Here is a 25,971-nt window from a genome sequence, read left to right as displayed (position 1 = left end):
GCGGGGTGCCCACAGCTCGTGCCGGCTCCCAGCTCCGAGCCTATATTTGTCGGTAATGACAGGCTGCTCCGGGGCGTTGCTGGGCCAGACCCCTGAGCCAGCGCCACGCGTGACTCCCGTGTCCTGCCAGCACCTGCCCAGCCCCGGCTTCGGGCTAAAAAAAGCTCCGCGTGGGCTGGCAGCTGCCGCGGGGGGTCCCGTGACGGGGACGGGGTGCCCCGACCCTGCCAGAGCGCGGGCGGCTGCGTGAGCCAGACCATAAATGTCCAAGCGCGGAGCTGTCCTGGAACCGGGACAAGGCAGGAGAGCGGCGGGGAGCTGTCCGAGCCCCACGAGCGGGCACGGCCACATGCAGCACACACGCATGCACCTGCAGCCATGCAGCGCACGCACATGCACCTGCAGCCATGCAGCACACGCACATGCACCTGCAGCCATGCAGCGCACGCACCTGCAGCTCTGCAGCACGCGCACATGCACCTGCAGCCATGCAGCGCACGCATGCACCTGCAGCCCCATGCACCCACTGATCCTTGACCCCCGTTCCAGCAGCCCCGGGGGTGCTGAGCCATGGCTGTGTATGCCAGGGCTCATCTGTGGGGTGCAGGAGATCAGAGCAAGGGGCTCCCCAAACACAAGGCAGCGGGGAAACTGAGGCACGGAGAGGTGGCAAAGGGCTAGGGGCTTGCACAGAGTCCTCGTGCAATGTCACACTCGTGCAAGGGAATCCTCGTGCATGCTCACTGCAGAGGCCAGGGGGGCTCTGTGTACCCCAAGGTCTTGGGATGCTGCTGCAGTGGGGCTGGGGGGGCTGTGGGGCAGGGAACAGGGGGGGCACCCCAGTGCCCATCCCACTCCCCGCGGGCACCTCGGCCCCCGCAGCCGGAAGGGCTCGGGGTGGGAGCGGCTTCCCGGCGGCTGCCGGAGGAAGCGGGGCAGGAAGGGCCTGGCCAAGGCCCCGCAGCAGCGGAGGGTGGGGGGGACACGGGGGGTCCGAGGTGACATCGCTCACCCCAAAGCTTTCCTGCCTGGAGCCCATCGGGAGGGCAAAGGGGTCAGCACAGGGGGCCAAGGGGGGGCTGCAGGGCTCTGACCCCCCCGAGTCACAGCCACACGCTGCTGCAAAACGTCTCTGTATTGGTGAGCGGTACAAAAGCCCCTGGGGCAGCAGGACCCCCGAGCTGGGGCGAGGGGGGGGACACAGAGCCCCCTGTCCATATCCCCAAGCGAGGAGGGCACCCATTCCTGAGATGAGCAGTGGCTGCTGGAGCTGCCAGGCAGAGGCTCCCTGCGCCTGTCCATGTGTGCCACGACCCCCACAGCCCTGGAGGACCACGCTGGGACCCCCGAGGTCAAACCCTGATCTCCTTCCAGTGGCCCCCGGGGAGCTGGGGGAGGGGGGGGGCACACAGCCCCTCACAATAAATAAATAAATAGGCCCGGGGGGGCTGGGGGACGGCCCCTGTCAGAGGTGACTCTCCTCCTCCTCCAGCGCCCGGTTCAGTCCTGGGATGAACTTGAGCAGCCTCTGTCGGAAGCTGCTGTGTCGCCCCTTGCGGGGGGCGGCCGCCCCCTCCCCGGGGTCCCCGGCCCGCGCCCACAGCCGCCCCGCTGCCCCCGGCCCCCCCCCCGCACTTGAGGCTGGCGCTGCGGGACAAGGCCGGCCGGGGTCGTGGCGGGGGGGGCGCGGGACCCCCGGCGTCCTTGTCCTTGTCCTTGTGCAGGGAGTCGGCGGAGGCGAACAGACACGTTTGGTAGAGGGAGTCGTCGCTGCCGCCGGCGCTGGGGGAGGTGCTGGGCAGCCCCCCCTCACCCTGCAGGCACCAGCGGATGGACTCCAGCGTGGCGTAGATGTTGGGGTCCTTGGCCACCACGCCTGGTGGGGAACACGGCGGGGGGAAGGGGGTGTGAGGGGGTGTGAGGGGGTGGGAGAGGGTGGGGGGTACCCCCACAGCTTCCCCCCCAGCCCCCACTCACCCCGCACCAGCCGCTGCTCCTGCACCATCAGCGAGCGGTACTCGCCCCACTTCTCATGGAGCGTTTGCTGTGGGGGAGAGGAGGGGGGTGAGGACCCTGTGGGGGACACACACACCCCAGTTCCCCACTCCCCCCCACCCCGACTCCCTCCAGTCCCCCCTCACCTCACCTTCAGGTACTGCAGCCGAGCCTCCAGCTCAGCCCTCCGGATGGACGTCCCATAGAGCGTGTCGAGGCTGTGGGGCAGCAGCTGTCAGTGTGGGGGGCTGGGGGGGCACCCCGTGACCCCTCCCCCCCCCATCCTGCACCCTCCAGCTCACCACAGCACGTTGCCCGAGCTCTTGATGATCTCCACGATCTCCCGATGCCGGACGCCCTCCACGTTGAGCCCGTTCACCCCTGTGATTGTGTCCCCTAAAGCAGTGGCAAAGGGGCTCAGGGGGGCTCAGGGGTGCCCTGTCCCAGCTGCTGGGGACCCCCCAGCCCCCCCAGGGATGTGCTCACCGGCCCTGAGTCCCGCTGCCTCAGCCGGGCTCCCGCCGTGCACCCGGCACACGAAGGTGAACATCTCCACACTGTTCCTGTCCTGGTGGTGCAGCCCATAGGTCTGAAACAGGGGTGGGGGGGGTTCTGTGAGGGGCACAGGGACCCTCAGGGTCTCCCTCAACCCCTCCACAGAGCAGACATGGGGCAGCAATTGCATTTCATTGCTGTTGGGGGGCACGGGGCAGCCCTGCTTGGGGCGTCTGGTCTCTGATGGCTGCACCCCAAGCAGGGCCCCCCCTGGCTGTCCCCGCTGTCAGGGCCAGGGGAGGCTCCACTAACCAAGCGGCTCTGTCACTGCCAGAAATAAACCCTGGCTCAGAGACAACTTAAAAATACCCTCGATGCAAAGCAAGGTGCAGGCTGGAAGGGTGGGGAGTGCAGCATGGCATGGCCCAGCACGGCACAGCGCGGCACCCACCTGGATCTCGAAGCCAAAGGTCTCTTCTGCCTTCTTCTCCAGCGTCACCACCTTCCTGAGGGACATGGGGATGAGGGACAAGGCCAGGCCCTGGTAACCCTCACCCTGACTTGTCTCCTGAGACCTCAGGCACTCCTCTGCTGAAATGCTGTGTTGGGGTGTGGGTTTTCTCTGTGCTGGGCAGGACACAAAAGACAGGATCCCCCTCCCCAGGATAGGACCCCTCCCAAAGAACGACCTCAGTCAGAGTCCTGTGGGTGCTGGACAGGGTCCCCATGGGGTCTAGGGGTGGCAGAGTCCCCCAGGGACCTGTGACCCTACGACTGCTCTCACCTGCCCCAGGATCCCCCCTAAAATCACCCACATTTCCAGCCCTCAGGGGGTATCTGGAGCAGAGAGGGGACACGGACCACAGCCCCGCTCCTGCGTGTCCCCCCTGTCAGCAGCAGGGCCCAGATCCCTGTCCCTACCTGTGCTCCTCCGGGGACTGGCTCGGGGACGCCCACCTGAGCCCCGTGCCCTGTGGCAGAGGGAGAGCTGTCAGCAGGGGACACCATCCCGGGGCACGTGCCCCACTTCCCCTGCCAACCCCCTCCAGGGACACCCAAACCGGAGCATCCCACCGGCACAGCACCAAACCCCCCCGGGGAGCAGCGTGCCAAGCCGGCACCGAACCAGCACCCGGGTGTTCCCATCGTCCCAGGGCTCCCTCCCCCTTCCCCCCGGGCTGGCCGGGCATAACGAGGCTTTCATGGATGCTCAAAGCCACCCTCACATCTGCTCCGCGCTCGCCCCACGCTTTGACGTCAGCCCGCGCCGCACCCCACGCCACGCTCCGGGGAGCAGGGGGGGGGGGGGGGGCTCCTGGGCACAGAAAGGCCCTGTTGTGGTCACAAAGTTGGGGTTTTTCTTTCATGCCAAATCCCCCTCCCGAGCTCAGACAATGTTCCTGTTGTGGAGGATGCAGAGGCGGGGGCGGCTTGGAGGGACTGGCCGGGCACGGCAGGACCCTCCGCTGCGGGGCAGGAGGTGACGGGGTTGTCCCTAAATGCCCCTCCGTGGCTGCTGGGCTCTGGCAAGCCCCGCTGTGGTGCACCCTGAGAGTGGCACGTGGTTCATCTCGGTGGTGGCCCACATGCCACCGCCTCCCCCCGCTCTGTGCCATGCGGGTGCCACCGGCCCTGTGTGTGTCTGCTGGTCTGGAACGTGTCCACGGGCATTTTGGTGCAAAAACCACTCGAATCGGGCGAGTTCAGTGTAGGGAAAGTTGCTGCCCGGCGTGTGGGACCCTCACGTCACCGCGGCGATGGGGAGGTGGTGTGGGACACCCTCTGTCCCCCCGGGGATGTGTCCCGGACCAAGAGCCACTGCACGTGACCTGTCCCGCGCCAGCACAGCCCCGACAGCAGCTTCTGCTCCGGATGTCGCCTCTGCTCTCGCTTCCCTCCGACGCTCAGGAAGCGCCGTGGGGCCGGGGGGAGCGCCGGGGCGGTGACAGCCCCAGCGCCACCGGAGAGGGGCTTTCCCCGGGCCGTAGTGGAGGATGGTGCCGTGTCTCACCGAGCCAGGCCCTTAGGGGTACCTTGCACCCCCATTCCCCCGCCCTCCGTGCGGGGTAGGGCTCAGGGGCCATGGGCACACGTCTGTCCCAGCGCCATGGGAACCTACAGAGGAGTGGGAGCCCATCGCTGCACCTCGAGGATTGCAGGGAGGAACAGGGACAGGGCGTGACGCTTCGGGGGACAACACTGGAGCGGGATGGAGACACTGGGAAGACGGTGGGGCAGGATGGGACTCGCGAGGGGAGACGATGGGGCAGGACGGGCCAGGATGAGCACCCAGAGAAAAGGCTGTGGGGTCACTGGGGAGTCACCGGGGCAGTCTGGGGACACGGGGAAGCCACCGGAGCACGGCAAAAGCCGGGGAGAAAACACCGAAGTGAGGCGCAGGCACCAGCGGCCGCGCGGGATGAGGAAAAGCCGCATCCCCGGACTCCCCCCCCCCAGCCCCAGCCCATTGCCAGTCGCGGCGCTGGGTCCCGACGAGCCCCGGTGAGCAAACGGGGCGCACATCGGGGAAGGCTCTTCCTCCTTCCCCGTGTCCCGACGGCCGCCGGTGCACGAACTGCGGGGTGGCGGGGCACCGGGGAGGAATCCCCCGCACACAAACCCCTTCCCGCGGCCGGGGCTGCCCGCCAGCCCTACCTTGCGCACCCGGGGAAGGGTACCGCCGGCGGCCGCCAGCGCCCGGTAGACATCGGCGGGTTCGGGTCGCTCCGGGGCCGCCGCCGCATCCTCGTCCTTCGGCCGGAGCCGCCGCAGCCGCCGCAGGGTCATGGCCGGGCCGGGCCGCCGCGCGCGCCGCTATATGAGCCCGCGGGGGGCGGGGCCAGGGGAGGACACGCCCACAAACCCCGAGGTGGCCACGCCCACACGGCAGCGAACAACGCGGCGCTGCGACAAGCCACGCCCACATACAGGTAAGCCACGCCCACTTCGCCCCAAGCCACGCCCACCACACTCCAAGCCACGCCCCCTCCGCAGCCGAGTCCCGCGCAGGGAGCCCGCGCGGTCCCGCTTTCCCGCGGGAAGAATGATGATGAGGATGATGATGGATGATGATGATGATGATAAGGCCGAGGGACGATGCTGGGAGGCAGCAGGGCTCTGAAGGAAGACAAGGGGCTGAGCGGCAGGCTGTTGGAGGTCACAACCATCGGGTACCCTTGGTCCCAGGCTCAGGTTGGGGATAGTGCCAGGATAAAGCAGAGAAGCACAGGATGAATCCCAGGATGGTGGGGGGTGGGAAGGGCCCTGCAGAGCTGCTGCAGCCCCAGCCCCTGCTACAGCAGGTTCCCCTCACTCAGGGGGCAAAGGAACGTGTCTGGGTGGGGTTGGGAACCTCCCAAGAAGGAGCCTCCACACCCTCCCTGGGCAGCCTGGGCCAGGGCTCCCCCACCCCACGTTCCAAAGCTTTAGCTCAAGGCAGAAGCTGGAGGCTGAGGCCAGCAGGAGACCAGGGCTCTGCCTCCACGAGGCTTTAAGCTGTTGCTGCAGGAGCGGTGCCGGTGCTGGGCACGGAGGAAAGAACAATTCCCGGAGGCAGACGCGGCGTCTGCTGCAGACACGTCGCACGGCTCTGGGCAGCCCCTCGCCGAGCTGTGCTGGGAGGTCACAGGAATTTTCCAGCTGGAATTTAAGGACTTTGCCCAGATGTTTATTTAAAATTTGCCAAAAGCCCCAGTTTGTAACAATCCCACTGGAGTCAGAGCCAAACCACCCGCCCACAGCCCGGCCAGGGGTTACCAGGAGGCGAGAGAGCTTCCAGAGCTGAGCTGCTCCCAGCGTGGAAGTGCTTGGGAAAGGCCAAGTCTGAGCCCCTTGCTCCTCCCCAGGCACCAAGCCACAGCCTTTCACCAGGGAGCAAAAGAACATCTCACATGGTTCCCAAAAGCTGTCAGCCCAGGTGCCAGCTTGGCCGCTCTCCTGAAGCCACCCCAGACCCATTTTCCCATCACGTTTCCTTAAAGAGGAGTGAAGACAAGTTCTGCTTTAAAACAAGCAAGCACAGTCTCACCTCACCCACTGCCTCGCTTTCCAGGGTGGGTCTGAGCTTCCTGGGGGCCGTGGCCAAAGCTGGGAATTGAGGAGGGGGGAGTGCAGATGGCAGCCTCCCCCCTCCCCTGTCTGAGCCCATGGGGACCCCACGGATTTTCCCCTTGATCCGCTCACAAGATGCTCCTTCACAGGAGGCTCCAATTAGGGAGAATTAGTGGGGACAGACTGCACAGCACAGGCTGCCCTCTGAGCAAACAGGATTTGGGAGGGACACCAGGCCCTTTGGACTAAGATTTATCCTTCTTTGACACTCCAGGTCCATCTGTGGGGGCCCAGGGAGGTGCTTGCTGTACCCCCCTCTCCTGCTTCCAGTTGCCGTCCCCCCAGAGAGAGACACAGGGTTGGAAACCCCTCCCCCCTCCACCTCCCCTCTCCCACCTCCCGAGCGCCCAGGGGCAGATGGAAGCCGCTTCTCCGCTCCTGAAGGAAACATTCAGCACCGAGATCTGCTGAGAAGCCCTCCCCAGACACTTCTCTGAGTGGCTGCAAGCTCTGCCAACCTGGCCCTCCCTCCCTCCTTACGCCCTGGCAGCAAACCGTGAGAGACTCCAACACCTCAGGTGAATAAAACAACCTTTTAATCATGTACAGCAGAAATCGACAGCCTTGGTTTATATTAAACAAAAGATTTCCTATATTACACCATATTTACATTTGCATACTGAAGAGGTAAAGTGTCTAAGTGGCTATTTTACAGTCCGTTTCTAATAAAATATACAAAACCCAAACAAATGAAAGGGGCAGGTTAAGTACCAAGAGATCTGTTCTGAAGCCGGCGTACCACTGCTCGGCCCCACGCCACGATGAGGAGCACGAGCTCCCTGCCTCTGCCTCCCCCTCACGCCCTCTGCCCTCCAGTTGCTGACACCTTCTCTCCCCCTCCCAGCCCAGCTCCTCGCTTTGGGCTCCTTGCAGCCGTCCCTGTGTGTGCTGCCAGGCAGCAGAGTCAGCACTGCGCCTCCCTGGCACGTGTTTGCATGAAAAGTGCTGTGTAAATGCTACATAGTCAGCGTTCCCAAGCTGGGATCCTGCACCTCACCCCAAACGAGGCTCCTCTGCAACCCTGGCTCCTAGGGGATCCCCTCTGGTCCTGCCCTCGCCCCGTCTGAAACCGCTCCGCTGTCTGCTGTTTGGTTTAGCGCTGAGGCAGATGCATGTGTGGCTACACTTGGAGGGCTGGGGCGAGTCAGTGCAAGTCATGGGGGCTCAGTTAATGCCCTCGAGAAGCTGCCTCACAGCCCACGGGGACGGGAGGCTCGTGCTGGGGAAGGAGAGGCCGGCGGCGCTCGCCGTGGCACATGGGGATGGCCCTTCCTACGTGGGTCATGTCATGGTGGCAAAGGCTCCTCCCCAGCCCCTGGGACAGGCTGTGGCTGGTGTCTCCACACAGCAGCGATGGAGGAGCCTTTAGGGTGTCTGTGAATCGCCACCTCGGCCTCGGCACGCAGAAGGGTTTGGTGAAGGGATGGATGGCACCGGAGACACACGGTAACCTCTGGCTGAGGCAGGACACGGGGCAGGGAGGAGTGTGGCTGGATACTCCCCCCAACCACCCTCCCACCACAACAGGCATGGGAAAACCACACTCCTCACAGACAAGATGGGGAGAGGCCCAAGGACGAGGGACACAACAGATCCACAGACAGCAAGAACAGAGTGTTTAAAAACAAACAACCACCCCAACAGAAAGTTAAAACCCCGGTGCCGGAGCCGAGATGAAACCTCACCTGGCAGAGCAGGTGCAAGGTCTGAGTACAAACAGTTCCAGTGTAAATCAGGCTGTTGTGCATTTGGGTTGGGTTTGTTTTTGGTTGTTTTTTTTGTAGTTTTTACCTTTTTTTGTGTGTGGTTTTTTTTTTTTGCACTGATTTCTTTACAAACAGCTCAAGAGGTAACAACCACGGGTTGGGTTCGTGTTTCTTCGCTTAGAAAGACTTAACAACGTTAAAAAAAGTTAAAATCCAGACCCTCCCACAACATAACAGTTAACAGCAATAAAAAATAAGGTTCATTAACCAACTCCAGTTAAAAGTTATGGCTTCAAGAGTTACACCTTGCCGATGCTCAGCCCTCAGCCATTGCCCCCTCTGCTACACCCTGCTGCAGACAACAGCCAAACCAGCTACACCCCGCTGCAGGCAACAGCCAAACCAGCTGCACCCTGCTGCAGACAACCAAACCAGCTGCACCCTGCTGCAGGCAACAGCCAAATCAGCTACATCCCGCTGCAGACAACAGCCAAACCAGCTGCACCCCGCTGCAGGCAACAGCCAATCCAGCTACACCCCGCTGCAGGCAACAGCCAAACCAGCTACACCCCGCTGTAGACAACAGCCAATCCAGCTACACCCCGCTGTAGACAACAGCCAAAACAGCTGCACCCCACTGCAGGCAACAGCCAAACCAGCTACACCCCGCTGTAGACAACAGCCAATCCAGCTACACCCCGCTGTAGACAACAGCCAAACCAGCTACACCCCGCTGTAGACAACAGCCAAAACAGCTGCACCTCACCCTGATTCGGCATCTAAACCAAAAAGAAAAGTCATGCAGTTGCCCCCCCAGCCCCACACGAGTTACACACAGCCACTTCCAGGTTATGATATTTATATATGGAGAAGCTAAAAAGGTGGACGTGGATTTCCAAACCCTGCGCCCCTGCTGTCGGCTCCTGGTCCCCCAAGAGCCTGGCCCCACGCTGCTGAGGGGGCTCCAGAGGCTGCCTGGCTGGGGGGCCCTGGAATTGGGCTCCTAGGAGATGGTCTCCTGCATTCCCCCTCCATGGCCTGGTCTCATCCAGTGCCTGCTCTCTGATGCCATCTCTCTCCCCTGGGTCTTTTTTCCACCTTACCAAGAGACACAAACCCCAGGGGGGGTGCTCAAGACAAAAAGTGTGGATTCCAAGAGCGAGGTCAGTCCCTCATTTGTTTTGTCTTAAGAAAAGAGAGGGGGTGGCAGTGAGGCAACCTGATGGGAACTTCCTGCAGCCGGGCGTGGGGACAGCAAAAAGGCCACAGCACCCACGGGAGGGAAGAGCTAAGGGTCTGGTTTGAAGCAGCCCGTCCAAAGCTAGACACAAAGCTCACTACTCGACAAGGAGAGAGCACCAGCACGCACAGCTCAAACCAACGGGACACTCTTTGAGGTTTGCACATGCACAGAAAGCACGGACAGGGATGAGCCACCACGGGAGGAGAAGGGACAGGCAGGGGCCTGCACATGCACACAGGCTGTGCACAGCCCCCCTTGGGGCTGGGCTCACACTGAATTGTTCAAGCTGAAGAGAGAAAGGAAAAAACAAACAAAACAAAACAAAAGGGGGAAGAAAAAAAAATAAAGGAGGAGGAGGGAAATGTTTTTGTGAAGCTGATAAAAGTGTTCAGGCTCAGCCTCTCAGAAGGGAGCACCATTTGTTTTGCAAATGCTGTGGTCGGGTTTCTTTTCTGCATCAACTGCCAGTCCCTGGGAAAACAAAAACCCCGGGAGTGTGGCAAGAAAACCTTCCCTTTCCCTTCCCACTCCCAGCCCCCCGCGGGGGCACTGAGCTTGACAGGGATTTCCATTAAAGAAACAAAGAGTGAGGGTCACGGCTGAGATCCCTCAGGTCTGAAGTCCCCTCTCAAGTCTTCACACTGTCAGGAGGTGATCATAAAAAGGTTTCATACCCAAGCAGGGAAGAGAGCAAATCCCATGGGCTCCGTCGCCCCACCGAGCAGCCTGTAGTCACCTTGGCTGGTTGGTAGCAGTAGATTGGGCAGAAACAAGAGGTAGGCCTCCATCACATGTCTACTCTAGCATGGCAGCTTTTGTGCAGTTTCCTCCTGCTGGAGGCTCAGGGTCTAGATCTTCACATCTTCCTGGACGCTGAGCTGCGAGAGCGTTTTCTTGATGCGGAGGGCGGTGAGGCGAGCGGCTCCGTTGGCGTACCAGCACTCCCGCATCATCTTACCCATCACCCGCAGTGCCTAGGCAGGGGACGAGAGGAAACGGCCTCAAGTTGTGCCAGGGGAGCTTGAGCTTGGAGCTGAGGCAGAACTGTTTTCCCTGAGAGGGGTGTCAGCCCCTGTGCCAGGCTGCCCAGGGAGCTGGGGGAGTGCCCAGCCCTGGAGGGGTCCCAAAGCTGTGGGGCTGGGCAGGGTGAGGGCAGGAGCTCAAGGGCCTCGAGGGAGGGCTTGGACTCCAGGAGCTTCAAGGCCTTTTCCAAAGAAAACAATTCTAGGGCTCTATGAAACAATGGCAGAAGCCAGCACCCTCCTCTCCCCTGACTCCCAAGTTGGTTTGTCAGGCTGCTGCTGCCTGGCTGCAGCCCCGTGTGGCCTCCACACCTCCTAAAATCTCAGCTCAACCTGCAGTGCTGACGCTTTCCTCACCTTAGTGAGGGGGGGGAGGGATGTGAAGATGACAGCAGACCTCACCTCGTAGCTTTGCCACCAGTTGGGGATATTAGGTCGTAATTTCTGGTCACACACGACCTTCCGCATCTCCTCAATGGAAGGGTCAGAGGGTACAAGGTCGTAGTAGGGAAGCTGGTACTCCTCATGGATACCTGAAGGGCAGAGAGGGGGAGATGTAGCACCTGGGAGAAGGGTTCAGCACTGCCAGAGTGCTGAGGGAAGGCAGGCTGATACTGCTCTGCACTACATGACTCACTGCCGAGATGCGTCAACACTTTGCAGTTATTTAGAACAGAAACAGAGAATCTGGGATTTGAGTTCATGAGGAAAAAAATGCAGGGAAATAAAGTGCAGCTGCCTCAAGTGGCACCGAGTCAGATCCTGAGAGCAACAGTTCCCAGCACAGGGCCAGAGCTGTCACACCACTCCTGCCTATGGCTGCCTGTGCCAAAACTCTCTTACAGGGATTCCAGGGAAGAAAGTCACAGAATCCCAGCATGGTGGGGTTGGAAGGGACCTGCAGAGCTCATCCAGCCCAACCCCCTGCAGAAGCAGCTCCCACCTAGGTCAGGTCACACAGGAACGTGTCCAGGGGGGTGCTGAAGAGCTCCAAGGAAGGAGCCTCCACACCCTCCCTGGGCAGCCTGGGCCAGGGCTCCCTCAGCTCACACTGAAATGCTTCTTCCTTGTGTTTCAGTGCAACTGGTTGTGTTCCAGCTCCATCTCATCAGCCCTTGTCCTGGTCCAACAGCAGAAAGCGCTGCCCCAACCTCCTGACACCCACCATGGACACACTTGGAGCTATTCATGAGCTCCCCCCCCAGTCTCCTCTTCTCCAGGCTGAACAGCCCCAGGTCCCACAGCCTTTCCTCAGCAGGAAGATGCTGCAGTGCCCTGATCATCTCGGTGTCCCTGCACTGGACTCTCTGCAGCAGTTCACTGTCCATTTGGAGCTGAGGAGCCCAGCACTGGCCCCAGGACTCCAGCTGAGGCCTCCCCAGGGCAGAGCAGAGGGGCAGCACAACCTCCCTGGCCCTGTTGCCCACACTCCTGCTGCCCCCAGGCTGCCATTGGTCGTCTTAGCCCTCCCGCAGCCCCTTTCTCTGGGGTTCCTCCAACTTCACAGACACCTGACCCAGAGGAACACCAAGGCTGGGACCCCCAGGAGTGAATCCCACCAGGGGACAGGCAATGAGGGGCATTACCTCCTGCGTTGCACCTCCGAGCAATCTCCCAGTACACCAAGCCCAAGGCGTAGATATCGGCGCATTTAAACGAGTCGAAATGCTTCATGTTAATGGTTTCATCCAGAACTTCAGGGGCCATGTATCTGCAGGACAGGAAAGGAAGAGCACGTTCATTAAGAGGAGAGTCTCCAGAAGACAGTCAATGGTAAGTTTTCCCACCCAGCCCTTCCCAGCAGACACAGCTCTGCTCTGCACAGCGTGTGTCAGACCAGAACTGGGGCCTGTGGTCTAACAGAGCTACCACAACAATGCAAGAAGAATAGCAATTTGGGAAAGTGCTAAAACCAACCAAAAGCACATCAGGCTGAAGAGAACACGCCCCAAAAGGTTCTCCAGAATGCCAGGCTTTGCATGTGGAGCGTTACATGAGTTCTCTCAGCCTGATGGCAAATGGACACAAAGGTACCAAAGTCCCTCCAGCATCCATCTGGGCATGGGGCCAACGCTCTGCGAGACACATGGGAGTGCTTCAGGTAGAGATTGTCACCAAGTGCTCAAGCAGCAGCTCAGGAATCTATTTGCCAGTCACCCTCTGATATCACCCTTCTCTTACCGTTTGGTTCCAACCCTTTGGTTCGGTGCAATGTCAATCGTATCCGTAACCGAATCGTGCCGGACAGCCAGGCCAAGGTCAGCGATGGCACACGTGCCGTTCTTCTTCACCAAGATGTTCTTGGATTTCAAGTCTCTGTGAGCAATCCCAGGCTTTCCTAACAGAGCAGAATAAAAAGCAGCAGGGGTGAGGGTCTGGTGAAATGTGTTAGTCAGACTGGCGCAGCGGCAGCACCGGATTTCAGGGTGTTCGTTAAACTCTGGGTGTTGCAACACACTTTTCCTGCTGGGAGGCACTGAAGGACAGAGCAGCGCTGCCAGGCCACAAAGGCTCTGCTGATGCAGTAGCACCCAGAGGCCTCAAGAGGGACAGAAACTCCACGGCGATGCGTTGGTGTGGAAGCGAGGAGCTGAGAATTCTGCTGCTGCCTGCGCTAACATCCCACCCAAGCAGCACCAATTTTAGGACGGGGATGTGAAATGCTGATCCAACTCCCAGGAGCTAGTGCAAAGCTAACCCACTTTGCAGCCAGCCAAAGCAATCAGCCTATTTCTGGTCAATACCGACCAAACGAACCCGGGCTGACTCAGTCGGTGTTTTCTCCGTGGCGCATCAGCACCCCCCCCGGCATCAATTCTGCTTCTTAGTCCCCCTTCAAGCATTCCCAGCACCTCTTCAAATGTTGCTCTTACCCTGAGTGCCCACGATCTCCATGTGTAGATGGGCCAGCCCGCTGGCAGCAGACAGGGCCAGCTTGATCATCCCCTCGATAGTCACTGTGTATCGATTCAGGTAGTCAAAGAGCGACCCGTGCTCGTGGTAGTCAGACACGAGCCACAGCTGAGTCCACGTCCCGTTATCTGCAGCAGGAAAGAGACTCAGCTCAGACACACAGGATGCAGGGGTGGCATGCAACCATCCACCATCTTGCACCCTTTTTGGCACAGAGGAGAGCTGCTGGGTAAGGCTGCAGCTCATCAGCCAGCCCAGGGGCAAATAAGGTAAAGACCTGGAAGGGAAAACGCAGCGTGGTACGGTGCAGCTAATGCACCATCACCTCTCAACAGCAGCAGCCTCACCATCCTGTGGCAAGGAGCATTCTAAAGGTGTAACCATCTGCAAAGCACGCTGACAGTCCTCTTTAACCATTTAATTGTAAGTGCAAGTGAGGAAGTGCAGCTCCCAAGAGCAGACCACGTGCTGGCGAGGTCTCTGCCCTCAGCACCGAGGCCCCTTTTACCTTTGTTGTCCGCGGCGATGAATCCCAGGATGTTCTCGTGGCGCAGCATAACGGTTTGATAGATTTCTGCTTCCCTGAACCAGGAACGTTCCTCCCTGGAGGAGAAGATCTTGACAGCCACGTCTCCTCCACGCCACCTGCCCCGCCACACCTCCCCGAAGCGGCCCTTGCCGATGATCTCCTGCAGGACGATCGTCCGAGCCACGGTCCGCTGGACGAAAAGCGGCAAACCTACGGGCAAGAAGAGACCAGAGGAATCAATGTGTCTGGGGGCAAAAAGAAACTCCTGACACCCTCAGAGGATGAAGTAGAGAGTTGTCAAAGCTAGAAGGTTCTAGATTTGAGAACAACCAGCAGGCTGAACGAGCTCCAGGGTGGCAGCTCCTGTGTAGGATGTGCTGTTCGGCTGCTCAGGCAGCATCTCTGGGAAGCAGCTCGTGAGCCGCCAGCCATTAGACACAGAGCAGCTCTGTGGCAGATCAAAGACACTCGAGCCTGAATATGCAAAGAGTGGAACTCATCACAGACAGACTGCTGGAAAGCAGTAAAGCTCCAGAACCTCTCTAAGAGCTGAGCTCTAATCTAGGTGCCACTGCTTATGTGAGTGCTCACCTGCTGGGCCAGCATACAGGAGAGATCCCAGAACGCTCCTTAGACACAGATGTGGTGCTAAAGGTTTATTCCCTGGTCAAACATCAGCTTGCTCTAGTCTCTGTGGATTATCCTACATTCACTTGTTGTTTTCAACCTAACTGCTCTCACAGTTGAAAGCAATGACTGAAACAAAGGCTCCCTGTCTCTTCTGGGGATGCTTTCCTTACAGGTGACATCCTGCATCCTCCTTTGAAAGCCAACAACTCCCAGGTGAGCACTTACTCTCTGTTTTCAACCCAATCTCAGTTCCAGGCCTAAACTCGAAACAGACGCAGCCTTTCGAGTGAGCCTCTTGCAGGAAGGGAGGGAAGCCACACAAAGCTGTGTTCATGCATCAGCAGTTAAGAGGGAGCTGAACTGTTGCTCGTACCCAGCCTAAGCACTCAACACTGCCACGGGATTGTGGCCACAGCACCTGTGCAACGAATGTAAAACCTGCCCTCCATGTTACTCAGGGCAACCTGAACGGGTTGATGAGGCAACTGTGGCATCCAGGAGCCCAGAAGAGGCTCCTACAGTCATATCTCAATACCTGAGCCAGAGCCAGAGGTGGAGAGATCGTAGACTAGATCTTGCAAAGTCTTATCCTTCGACAGGCACATTTCACAAGAGGGGTCTTCCATGTCCAGCCGCTGACGATTGTGATAGACTCGTTGGTGGTGATGAAAAACAAAGACTACTATGATCATGACAACAAACACGAGGAAGACAGGCCCAGCAATCACTGCCACCAGCTCCACAGGACCCCAGCTCGATGGGGGTTCGTTATCTTTCAGGTGTCCTTGAGAGGAAAAGGAGGAGAAAAACAGACACTTTAAGAAAATCTTCACTCCTTCACAAGAGTTTCTTAAGGAATTTCTCCTTGGGGTTTAATTATTCTCCTGGAGCCTGAAGAGCTTTAAGCTCTCTGTTCCAGGATGGTAGAGGGCACATCAAGTAACAGCATTAACATGGGACTGATCAACTCATCAGACAAGCTGCAGCTAAAACTCCCCAAGAGAAGATGGAGCTTCAGTCGTGAGATCAGGGATTACTGGCACTCGCTGTTTCAGAGCCTGTTCTGGGCTGAGTTTGCTCAAGCGGTCTGCATTTTACCTTCCACTTGAGCTCTCCAAGTAAGAGAAAACCCATTCTGTTAGTAAGGACTCACTTCTCCCTCTTTCCCCTTTGCCCTGTAACAGCCAGTGAAGGCTTGGAGCTACCAAGTACAGTAAAGCTGCAAAAGACCCCAAACTTTGGAAGCCTCTCTTACCCTGAAGCACAACCTCCTCACCTGGTGACATTTTGTTGGTCACAGGGGAGTTCAAGCAACTTCACATTTTAATTTGAAGTAGTTTTCTACTATTTCCATTTTAACAGATCAAGGAAATGAACCTAGTGATCAGGTGCAACCCAAGGGGAGAAGTGAAAACAGGGCTGAGCGCTCTTTATTCCCAACCAGGCAGCTCCTCTCCTCCCCACTTCAAACAGGCCATTTATTCAGCTCTCTACTCACCGCTGGGAACCATTAAATCGATTTTGTTGCAAAAATCAGAGTAGCAGCAGTGAGTATTACGCAGATCTTCAGAACTCAGGCAGTAGAAGGGTTTCCCAGCAGGAATCAGCTTGGCCTCAGGAATGCAGGTCCGAACGTGATGTTTCACTCCATCCAGGTTGAAGACTGAGACCATGCAGGCGCCGTCCGTTTCACATGTGGAGTTTGCTTGTTTGCAGTCGGAGCACAGACACGTCAGAGCTGCAGAAATCACACCAAGGGCACTCCTTTAAAACCAAACACTCAGACAAGAGCGAGCTTTCTCCAAGTTTTGCCATTTCGGGGGAAATGAGACACTCAGGGGCTCAGGAACCAGACTCTGGGAGCACAACAAGCCACAGCGTTTCACGCTCGAACCTCATCGAAGCACAAGACACAACGTGGAAGCAGAGGAGCCTTTCCAGAGACGACTCTCCAGACAGTCCTTTTTCCTCCCCCTGTTGCAACCGCTCACACTGATGACCCAAGCCATCCTCACAAACTAGGCTAGATTTAACCAAGATCCACTCACAGCCCAGCTGAGGGTCAGAACTGAAACCCAAAACAACACTCACTCACACCCACAGACTTGATTTCACCTGAAGTCGCTGCCCACGACAGGTCAGCGAGCGATGACCCTCCCCAGCTGACTGGAGACAGGCAGCACTTGGCAGCTGCCAAAACCAAACCCGATCCCAAGCGACTGCACAAGCCGAGCGTGCTGCACCCAACGAGATCACTCACTTCTTTAGTAACTGCCTTCCAGATCCGAGACACTACCTTGGGTCAAATAAATTCCTGGCTTTTTGCCTGCTCACCATGAAGATTATTTGGGTAAAGAGAGAAGGAGAAACTCTGAGGCACATTCCCACATATTTCTTGTTCCTTTCCGCCTCCCAGCTGTCATTGTGCTTTTCTCAGGCTGCCTGAAGAAGTGTAAGCAAATCCCCAGGCATCACCATCCTTGGGAACAAAGAGCCAACACAACAATGTCAAGAAGAAGGGTGGGGCTTGTTTAGCAGCACGCAGGATTTTCTTGGGCTTTCATCAGATCTTTCAGCCTTCCCGGAGGGAATCAGCAAACATGTACTTACCCGCTGCAGAAATGGGCTCTCAGGTAGGGAGAGGGTTTGAAGAAGCATTTTAAAAGATACAGGAGCCACAGTTAACTCTCCCCAGCCTGGTGGTTAAATGCCTTCTGTCTGTTTGTACCCTCTCACTCCAGTCTCCAATCTAAACCTGTTCTGGTGCAACTTGAGGCTGTTTCCTCTTGTCCTGTCGCTCATTACTGGGGAGCACAGACTGACCCCCAGCTCATCACAGCCTCCTGCCAGGGAGTTGCAGAGAGCAATTGTGTCTCTGGCCATGCTCCAGCATCCCTCTGGCAATGAGGGGCCCAACACTGAACACAGCACTTGAGCTGCAGCCTCACCAGGGCCCAGCACAGGGGACAATCACTGCCTGCTGGCCACACTATTTCTAATCCAAGCCAGGAAGACACCCATTAGCCTTTATGGCCAGTGTCCTAGGTAAATCAGTTAGGCTAATTGCATTACTATTCACTTAGTTTTGCCTGTATTTCAGACAGGCAACAAACCGCAGAGCCTGGTGAGTTTTGAATCGACAGATTCCAAACTGCAGCAGCAGCAAAGAGCCAGTAACACACAGAAGAGCTGTGAAGTGAAATGTCTTTAAAAAGCATCACAAGCAAATGCAGCTTCTCAGCCTGTGCTTAGCACAGGCCCAGGAAAAGGGACATAGAATAGGAAGTGGACAGGGAAGACCCCAAGACTGAACCGTACAGAGAAGGGTGGAGAGCAGCACACCCACAGATGATGCAGCTTTTAAGTGGAAGCTTTATAATGCAAGGAAAAAAACACCCCCACGAACGTTCAACTTGACAACAGCTCTGAGTCCACAGTCTTCCAGTGGTCAGCAGGGCACAGAAAAGACAATTCTTCTGCAAAATCCCCACACTCAGGGAACAAAGGTTGGTTATAAAGGAGATTTTATGAAAACATGAGATAGAAAAGAGCAGTCAGGGCACATTCCTACCTTCAAGTACACTTAAAAGGAAATCATGTTAAAGCATCTCCTTTATTACTTTATCAAAAACATTTCAAGCACACACATTTCACTGTGTAGGCTCCTTCCAACTTGATTTAGATACAGCAAAACTCTGCTGTGGCGGTTTTGCTTCCAGAAGCTCAGAAGTAAACAAAACGCCTCAATGCACTAATAAACCTGGATTTGTAAACTTCTCACTGAAGGCCTGAAACTGAGCATCCCTTGGAGAAGAAAAGCAGAGGAGCTGCTTCTGTCTGCTGGGTTCCATGTGGAGAACTGAAAAAGAAGTAAGTTTACCCACAAGGTAGGACCCCGGTGCCTCCAGGGGCTTTTCTGGCTGTTCCTGTCCATAACCTGCAGGTAAGCACTCTTGAATTTTAGGGAAGATGGTCACATCCCTGGGTTGGAGATGCAGTCCAGCTCCAGTCTCCCTCATGGTGCTAGGGGTTAATTCTGCCTTTATGATGAAAAACTCCCAGGATCCACATCTCCCATTGCCACAGTCACCCCCTCCCTGAGCATCACCCCCACGCTGGCAGCCAGGAGGGCACTGGCTGTGCCAGAAAAGGTCCCTCTGCATCAGGGCCTGCTGACAAGGTGGGGAGCTTCTGCCACCGAGGGGAATTACAGGACAACCCACACAAGTCCAACATTTCCAGTCTGAGTAACCAGAAGGGAAAATTCTTCTCATCTCAGTAGCACCAGAATCCAGGACAAAAATGCAACTGTTGTTTTCCCCTTGGGTTGGGGTCAGAAAATGGACAGGTACCCTCATTCAGTGGGTGCATATGGCAGAGCCTCCCACCAGGCATCTCTCAGGTGCTTCCTGGGTGAAGCAGGAGCAGACAGCAGTGAATAAAAGCAGTTTTCATGCCAACAGCGTTCTTTCTATCTGGGAAGAAAAGCTCCCATTAAGCAAAACATTTAATCTACTTAATAAAAAGAAACTGACTGTGCTGGAGAAAATAGATGGGGCAAAGGAAAACAAAAGAGCAGTTCACACAGCCAGGGTGTTGAGCTCCCCTTCGAAGGCCTGGGGATGAGTCTGCATGGAAGGTGCTACAGAAGCTGGCAGCAGAGGCTGCTCTATCTGCTCAGCATGCTCCTTCTGACATTCTGCTCACAGACAAACCCAGCCCTTTAAAGAAGCTGTTTAAACAGGCCTAACATTAAGCTGCAGGGTCTCAGAAGGAAAGCTTTGTTCTCACTCAGGAGATGGATGAGGTTGGTGTTTGCAGTGAGGTGAAGCCGTGCTGCCGTGTGATCCCGACACCCCTCGAGCCAGCCCCGTGCTGGCCCTCAACGCCCTGCTTAAAATCCAGAGCGGTCTGTTGGCACTGCCAAAACACAAACTCTGCTTGAACCTCGACTAACAGAGCCTGGGGTTCAGCTGCTGGGCCAGGCACTCTTTAGTGATCACCTTGAGACCATGAGCAGCATCTGCTCCTCACAAGGGTGACGGGAACAGCAGGAACCAGGGGCACAAATATCACTTTGAATTACCCACAGCAGAAGGAAAGACCAAAAAAAAGGCCCTTTTGCACCAAATTCCCCCATTAAAAGTAACTTGCATTTACAAAAGGGATCCAAACAAACAGGTGGGGGTTTGTGGATCAGAGCTGTAGCTTCCAGGGAGTCTAAAATATTAAGCTCTGACAGTCAAAAAAACACTTCTCTCCCCCCCCCCCAGTAACTATCTGAGCTCATTTTGCACATATTTATTCTCACACAGGATTGCATGTGTCAAGATGTCTCTGCAGCTAGACAGGAGAAAGTTTCACAGCAAAATCCAAGGCAATGGTGTTAAGCACCCTTTGGAATACATTTCCCAAAGCCTCCTGAAGCTGAGCGATGCCAGATGACATCTTCTCGGGGCTAAACACAACCTGATCAAGATGTATTAAGATAATTAACCTGAAGATGATAATTGGTAAAATTGCCAATAACCACCCACGTATTTACCAGAGAAACAGAGGGGTTTTTTTTGCAGAAATTGTAAGCTGCTGTTCTTTTTCATGAGCTGGGGCTGGAAGCACAATGACTCCCCTGACTTCTGAGCCTTTGCAAGGCTCTGGAACAGGAGCTGCAATTTATGACGTCTCTGTGCAGCACCTAACTTAATGAGAGCCGATCTGGTAGCGATGGTTTAGTGCTGCAGCAGCATAATGTTAGCAAGAGAAATGGAAAACAATTGGGTTTGTAGCTCTGCTGTTTCTTTAGATGCTATAATGGAGAGAGACGTGTGTAAACATGCTTGGAAGAAAGAAATACCTTTCGTTGTTTTGCTAGATGCTCTGCTGGAGCAAAGGGAGGATAACCTTTATCACAGAGCGCTTTGCCCAAGGGCAGGTTGGGAGGAAAATCCATTCCTCTATGGCAAGGGAGCAGAGGTTTTGCTCCAAGAGTCCCTTCACGCTTCTCCTCCAGCCAAATGACCCCAAGACTCTCAGAGCCATCTGACACAGATGTTAGAAACAAAGACTTACTGCCCACTATAGTCACCTTGATTCTCCTGCTGCCTGGGGGCAATCCTGTCCAGGATACATCCAAGTCCAAAACACCCATCTTGCACGGCACACCAGCACCTTCCCCAAGCCCCAGTGCCAGCTCACCGACACCCATTGTCTCCAAAATCAAGTCCAGGGCCAGTTCTGGATGTGCCCACTGCTCCCTTTCCCTTACAAAGGAGCTGAATAAATGAGCACAGCTCTGTCCTTCCATAGATACAGCACTCCCACCTCCAATACCTTTCCTACACCTCGCTTGCTCCATCAGCTCCTCCCTCCTCCTACTTTTGGATCTCAGCATTTCTTTTGCTCCTTGCTGGTGGCTTAGGAAATCTACTGACCCCAGGAAACAGTTAAAATTAGCTGCAAAGTACTATGAAAAAAAGAAAAGCACTTCCATCCACGAGTCATCCAGAGACCAAAAATGACACTTGGGTATTTAAAGTTGGAAACAAGAGTCCCAACTTTCTCGAGCTGGCTGCAGTCCCCTGGCACAGGTCGAACCTGACACGAACACATCATGGCTGACTAGAAAACACACAGCAAATGGAACAACAAAAAGGCAGGAAGAACGTGTTTTTTGCCTTTAAAGTGCAGGACTTTCCCTGCATCTCCTCAAGTGACACAACAGGAGAGCTTCTGAATACATTTTAAATGAGGGAATCGACAGCAGCCTCATCATTAATAGGTTAATTAGCAGAAGCCTTGACATTTGTGCTGTTGCTGCTCGACTCAGAACACAGACATATGGCTCTGAACTCCCTTCTCCAGGCTCTGGTCTGACACCCAGTTTGTGTTTTAACTTGTTAGGAAACCAGTCCAGGAGCCACCCATCCCATCCCAGTGCTGGGGAAGGAAATCCTGCAAACCAGCAGCGTGGCAAGGCAGCCACACAGGTCGTTACCAACAGCTTCCAAGACTTCAGAATGAGGTTGTGTATTCCCAGGTCACGGGCACGTACTGCTTCAGAGGCTAAGTCACAGGTTGTTTAACGTGCAGTCTACATTCTGACACCCAGCAGTCCACAGGTTACTTCCAAGAAGCCCACAGAAGGCAGCAAGCCTTTGGCAAGGGGTTTTACTATGCAGAGAAGTCTGCTTTTCAGATGAAAAAGGTAAACACAGGTCCTTAATCAATGCTGATGGAGAATGGGAAGCCGGTGGCTTAAATACTATGGACAGGAGAGTGCTCACCGTCCGTGTGACAGCTCCCACACGAGGGTCTGACTCTACAGGCTCAGCACTACCCAAGGTTTCATCCCTGTCACAGCTTCCTCCCTCCAGACTGGCAGTTCTTCTCGGTCTGCTCAGCCCCCAGCGCCGTGCACAACATATTTCCACTGGTCAACACCCAGTGAACTTTGCTTTGCTGTTCAGAGAATTGACGTTTCACTTCAGTCCTTTCGCAACAGCGATTTCCGGAGCATCCACTACTGGCAGTGGATGCTGTGCCCAGGGAGAGAAAAAAAACCACCCTGAGCTGTCTGGCCAAGGAGCTGAAGGAGTTCAAGAATGTTTGTTGGACACTGTTTTTAATTTCCAGTTAGAGAAGCCTTTCTTGGAAAGTCGTAAGTTTTGGGCCGTGCTGAGCTCGCCTGATTTAACCGGGTAAATATTTTAAGCAGGTGTTAATAATAAAATCTGCTGGCCCAAGACTGCTGCTGCTTTATTTCAGGCACGCAAACAAAGCCTCTACCTACAACCACCCTCTAACCACTGCACAGGGCAGCTCCTTTTTTTTTCCCTTTAAAAAAAACAAAAGGAAGGAGGGGGTTTTGTGTGTGTGTGTGTGTGTGTGTGTCTCTGTGTCTGGGTGCTTTCTACTCTGTTTACCAATGCACACAGAGGTTCACAGCTCCCAAGCACTGCAGAAATTGGGATGTTTTCCCATCCTGCCCTGAGATAAGCAGCTGTTAAAGATTTCTTGTCTAAAGCAGGATGCTCAGGGCAGCCCTGGCTGGCTGAGGGCAAACATGGGGTCTGCACCACGGCTGCTCAAGCAGGAAAGAACCCTCTGGGTTAAAGCCCTTTGCCCCTGCCATCCTACAGCCCCCCCAAGCCCCTGCAGCCGGGCTGAGCTCACACTTTTCCCCGTGCAGGGTGAACCAAAACCAGGACATACTGAGAGGAAACAATAGCCAGCCATAGAGCACCCAGCATCAAAGGCACTGGGAGTCCCACGAGTTTCCAGGACACACACACAGCCAATTGGCCTTTTCCTGTTTATTTATTACTATTTTTTTCTTAATAAACACCAGCTGGATACGAAATGCCAAGTGAAAGTCTGAGCAGACGTGCCATGAGGCTCGTCAGTCCTGCTTTGCCATCTATCACAGGAAAGCTGAACCACCTTCTTAAGGCTGGTTTTCACTTCAGGCTAAGACACAGCACAGCCACTCTCCCCTACAGCACATTTGTGTTACCAGACTCAACGGGCCTCGGCTAATACACCCCTAACCTAGTGCCCTCGTGGGCTTTAAAGCCATTCTCCGTGGCTAACAAGTCTGGATCTGCACACACCAAGTTATTACCTCCTGACAGTCGGTTGGTGATTCGTTACCACGAAAGGGCGAGAGGACTGGGGAGGAGAAGAAAACGTTTCAGTGTGGTTCCTGTTGGAACAGGCACCTGGGTTACACAAGCAGCGATCGCCCTCGATAGCCACAGCGAGATGGACTGTGTGAAGCCTCAGACGCTGGAGAGGCCACGGGCCTGTCCATCCTCTGTCCCTGCCGACAGATGTTCTGAGATGCTTTGGGGGAAAGGATTGAGCTATTAAGAGAACGTGGAGCTCACACCCCTCACTCTTTCCCTAGAAGTGGCAGTGGTTGCAACCACCTACCCCCCTCCCAGGTAGAGAAAAAGGATCAGCACAGAACAAACAGCTAAAACAAAGAGCCTTCCCTTGCTCATCTCCATCCAAACAAATATTCACAGGCGTTTCAATCCACGGGCACAGGGTTGGAGAAAGGTTTCTTTAAACAAACCAAAACTACCCTAGAGATTCCAAGCACATCCTGCAATCTCTGGTGCCAAAGGTCCCCCCCCCACAACTGGGTCAACAGCCCAGTGGGAAGAGGCCACAAACTCCCACGGTTTGGCCACAACAATGTGGTGGCACTTCCCAGCCTGGGGCTGATCCGCCTGCCCTGTGCCGAGCCTCAGCTCCCCGGGGCCGCAGAAACACGGCGCTGACCCACACGCCTCGGCTCCCACCGCGCACACGCGGCCCCCTCCCCAGTCCCACTCTCCCTCGTTATTTCCTGCACACAGGAGGAAGATGCCCAGGTCTCCTTCCCAACCGAAGCCGGGCTGAGCGTGTCCCTCCTCAGAGCATCCCTCCTCCAGCCCTCCATCCCCAGCAGCTGCTGCCCGACAGTGACTGTCCCCTCCGCGGGGGCCACAGACCCCCGAAAGCTCCAGGATCCCCCCGCCAGCCTATTCCCCCTCCCCATCCAGGCTCGGCCCCCGCTCCAGGGGCTCGGCATCACCCAACACACCGCGGGGTCCAACCCAGCACGAAGCCCTTGATGCCTCCAGAGCCTCTCCCCCTTCATCCATCCCCCACCCTGAAGCACCCGCCTCTGCCTCCCTCCTCCCCGCAGCACCCCCTCCCACCCCCCAGGGCTCTCCTCACAGCCTCAGGGGCACCTCCACGCTCCCCCAGCTCCCTCATCCCACCCTTACCCCTCCTCAGACCCCCCCAAAACCCCACCCCCGCCTCAATCCCCGCTCAGGTCCCCCCGGGCCGGCCTCACCCCGAGGCCCGGGCTCGCCCCTGCTCTCCCCTCAGCCCCTCGCGTCGCCCCCCGCACGGTTTCCCCTCACGATTCCTCCCCGGTTCCCCTCGCTGCCCCCCGCGCCGGTTCCCCCCTCAGGGCGCCGGGCGGGGGCGGGGCGGCGCCGCCGCCATGTTGTGCCCGGTGCGGTCGGGGCCCACCACTCACCGCGGGCTCCGCCGAGCGAGCCGGCCAGGCACAGGACGAGCAGGACGGCGGCGGGAGGCGGCGGCGAGGGGCGATGGGCGCGGGGCGGCGGCGGCGGGGGGCTGCGGGCGGCCATGGCGAGCGCCGCGGCCTCGGCACCGAGCGGCCGCCAGCGCCTGAGGGAGGGGCGAGCGGCGGCGCGCGCCCGGGGGCGGGGCCGGCCTTAAAGGGGCCGCGCCGCGCCGCGCCGGGGGGAGGGGCCGGGGCCGGGGGGCGGCAGCCGCGGGGAGGGGAGGGGCGTGCAATGGTGCGTGTGCAATGGTGCGTGTGCAATGGTGCGTGTGCAATGGTGCGTGTGCAAGTGTGAGCTCGCAGGGAGTACTGGTGCATAGTGGAGGCTGAGCCATGTCCCGGCAGTGCACCCCAAAACCCGGGCTGAGCACCCCAAACCACGGCTGAGCACCTCAAGGTCCAGGCAGGGCACTGCAAACACCAGGCTGAGCACCCCAAACCACGGTTGAGTACCTCAAAGTCCAGGCAGGGCACTGCAAACACTGGGCTGAGCACCCCAAACCATGGTTGAGCACCTCAAACCATGGTTGAGCACCTCAAGATCCAGGCAGGGCCCTGCAAACACTGGGCTGAGCACCTCAAGGTCCAGGCAGGACACCCCAAACCATGGTTCAGCACCTCAAACCACGGCTGAGCACCTCAAGATCCAGGCAGGGCACTGCAAACACCAGGCTGAGCACCTCAAGATCCAGGCAGGGCACTGCAAACACCGGGCTGAGCACCTCAAACCATGGTTGAGCACCTCAAGATCCAGGCAGGGCACCTTAAACCCTGGGCTGAGCACCCCAAACCACGGCTGAGCACCATGAAACCTGAGCAGGGCACCCCGAGCCCTACACACCCCTCACCCCAGTTCCAGCTACACTAAGTGGCTGCCCTTTGATGACCAGTTGCATGCATTCCCTAAATGGGAGCAGGGCACAAAGGTGGGATAAAACAAGCCCAGAGTAGCTGCAGTGATGGGCTGGGAAGATGCAGGAGCCAACCCTCCCCCTTCAAACCAGCTCTCATTACATCCCAGGGGCTTCATCCTCAGCCCCGGATAATCGGCAGTGCAAACCCCAACAAGTGTTGGGCTGGTGGCTGCAACCCCAACCCCTCATGGGCACAGGGAGAGGGTTGGCACGAGGCTGGAGTGAGGTTTATTGCAGGATCTGATGGTGCTGGAGTGATACACGGCAGCTACAAGGTGTTGAAGCAATAAATTAAGCCATGCAGAAGCTCTGGGCTGTGAGATCCCT

General features: G+C 57.0%; 2 protein-coding genes across 3 annotated transcripts; both read right to left on the bottom strand.

The window, feature by feature from the left end:
- Positions 1 to 1,368: 1,368 nt before the first annotated feature.
- On the bottom strand, positions 1,369 to 5,277 carry TAMALIN (trafficking regulator and scaffold protein tamalin). Its single transcript, XM_062015494.1, is given in 9 exon segments — positions 1,369 to 1,589; positions 1,591 to 1,876; positions 1,978 to 2,044; positions 2,147 to 2,213; positions 2,298 to 2,391; positions 2,482 to 2,584; positions 2,942 to 2,996; positions 3,412 to 3,461; positions 5,146 to 5,277. Coding segments are annotated over 9 exon segments (978 nt in total). The 3' UTR covers positions 1,369 to 1,465.
- A 1,857-nt stretch (positions 5,278 to 7,134) lies between these two features.
- Positions 7,135 to 24,801, bottom strand: ACVR1B (activin A receptor type 1B). 2 transcript variants are annotated; one of them, XM_062015488.1, is made up of 9 exons: positions 24,680 to 24,801; positions 16,142 to 16,381; positions 15,179 to 15,427; positions 13,993 to 14,223; positions 13,445 to 13,612; positions 12,753 to 12,909; positions 12,158 to 12,282; positions 10,974 to 11,104; positions 7,135 to 10,523 (listed from the first exon to the last, which is right to left on the bottom strand). In XM_062015488.1, exons 1-9 carry the CDS (start codon positions 24,792 to 24,794, stop codon positions 10,398 to 10,400), a joined length of 1,542 nt encoding a protein of 513 aa, XP_061871472.1. In that variant the 5' UTR covers positions 24,795 to 24,801; the 3' UTR covers positions 7,135 to 10,397. The 2 variants fall into 2 exon arrangements, with proteins under 2 accessions (XP_061871472.1, XP_061871473.1); XM_062015489.1 differs by lacking the exon at positions 24,680 to 24,801 and adding an exon at positions 16,904 to 16,973.
- Between the last annotated feature and the right edge of the window lie 1,170 nt (positions 24,802 to 25,971).

This window comes from Colius striatus, chromosome 26 (assembly GCF_028858725.1).
Source record: "Colius striatus isolate bColStr4 chromosome 26, bColStr4.1.hap1, whole genome shotgun sequence".
NCBI classification, from domain to species: Eukaryota; Metazoa; Chordata; class Aves; order Coliiformes; family Coliidae; genus Colius; species Colius striatus.
The sequence above is the reverse complement of the archived record's forward strand: the minus strand, read 5'-3'. Positions and strand labels throughout refer to the sequence as shown.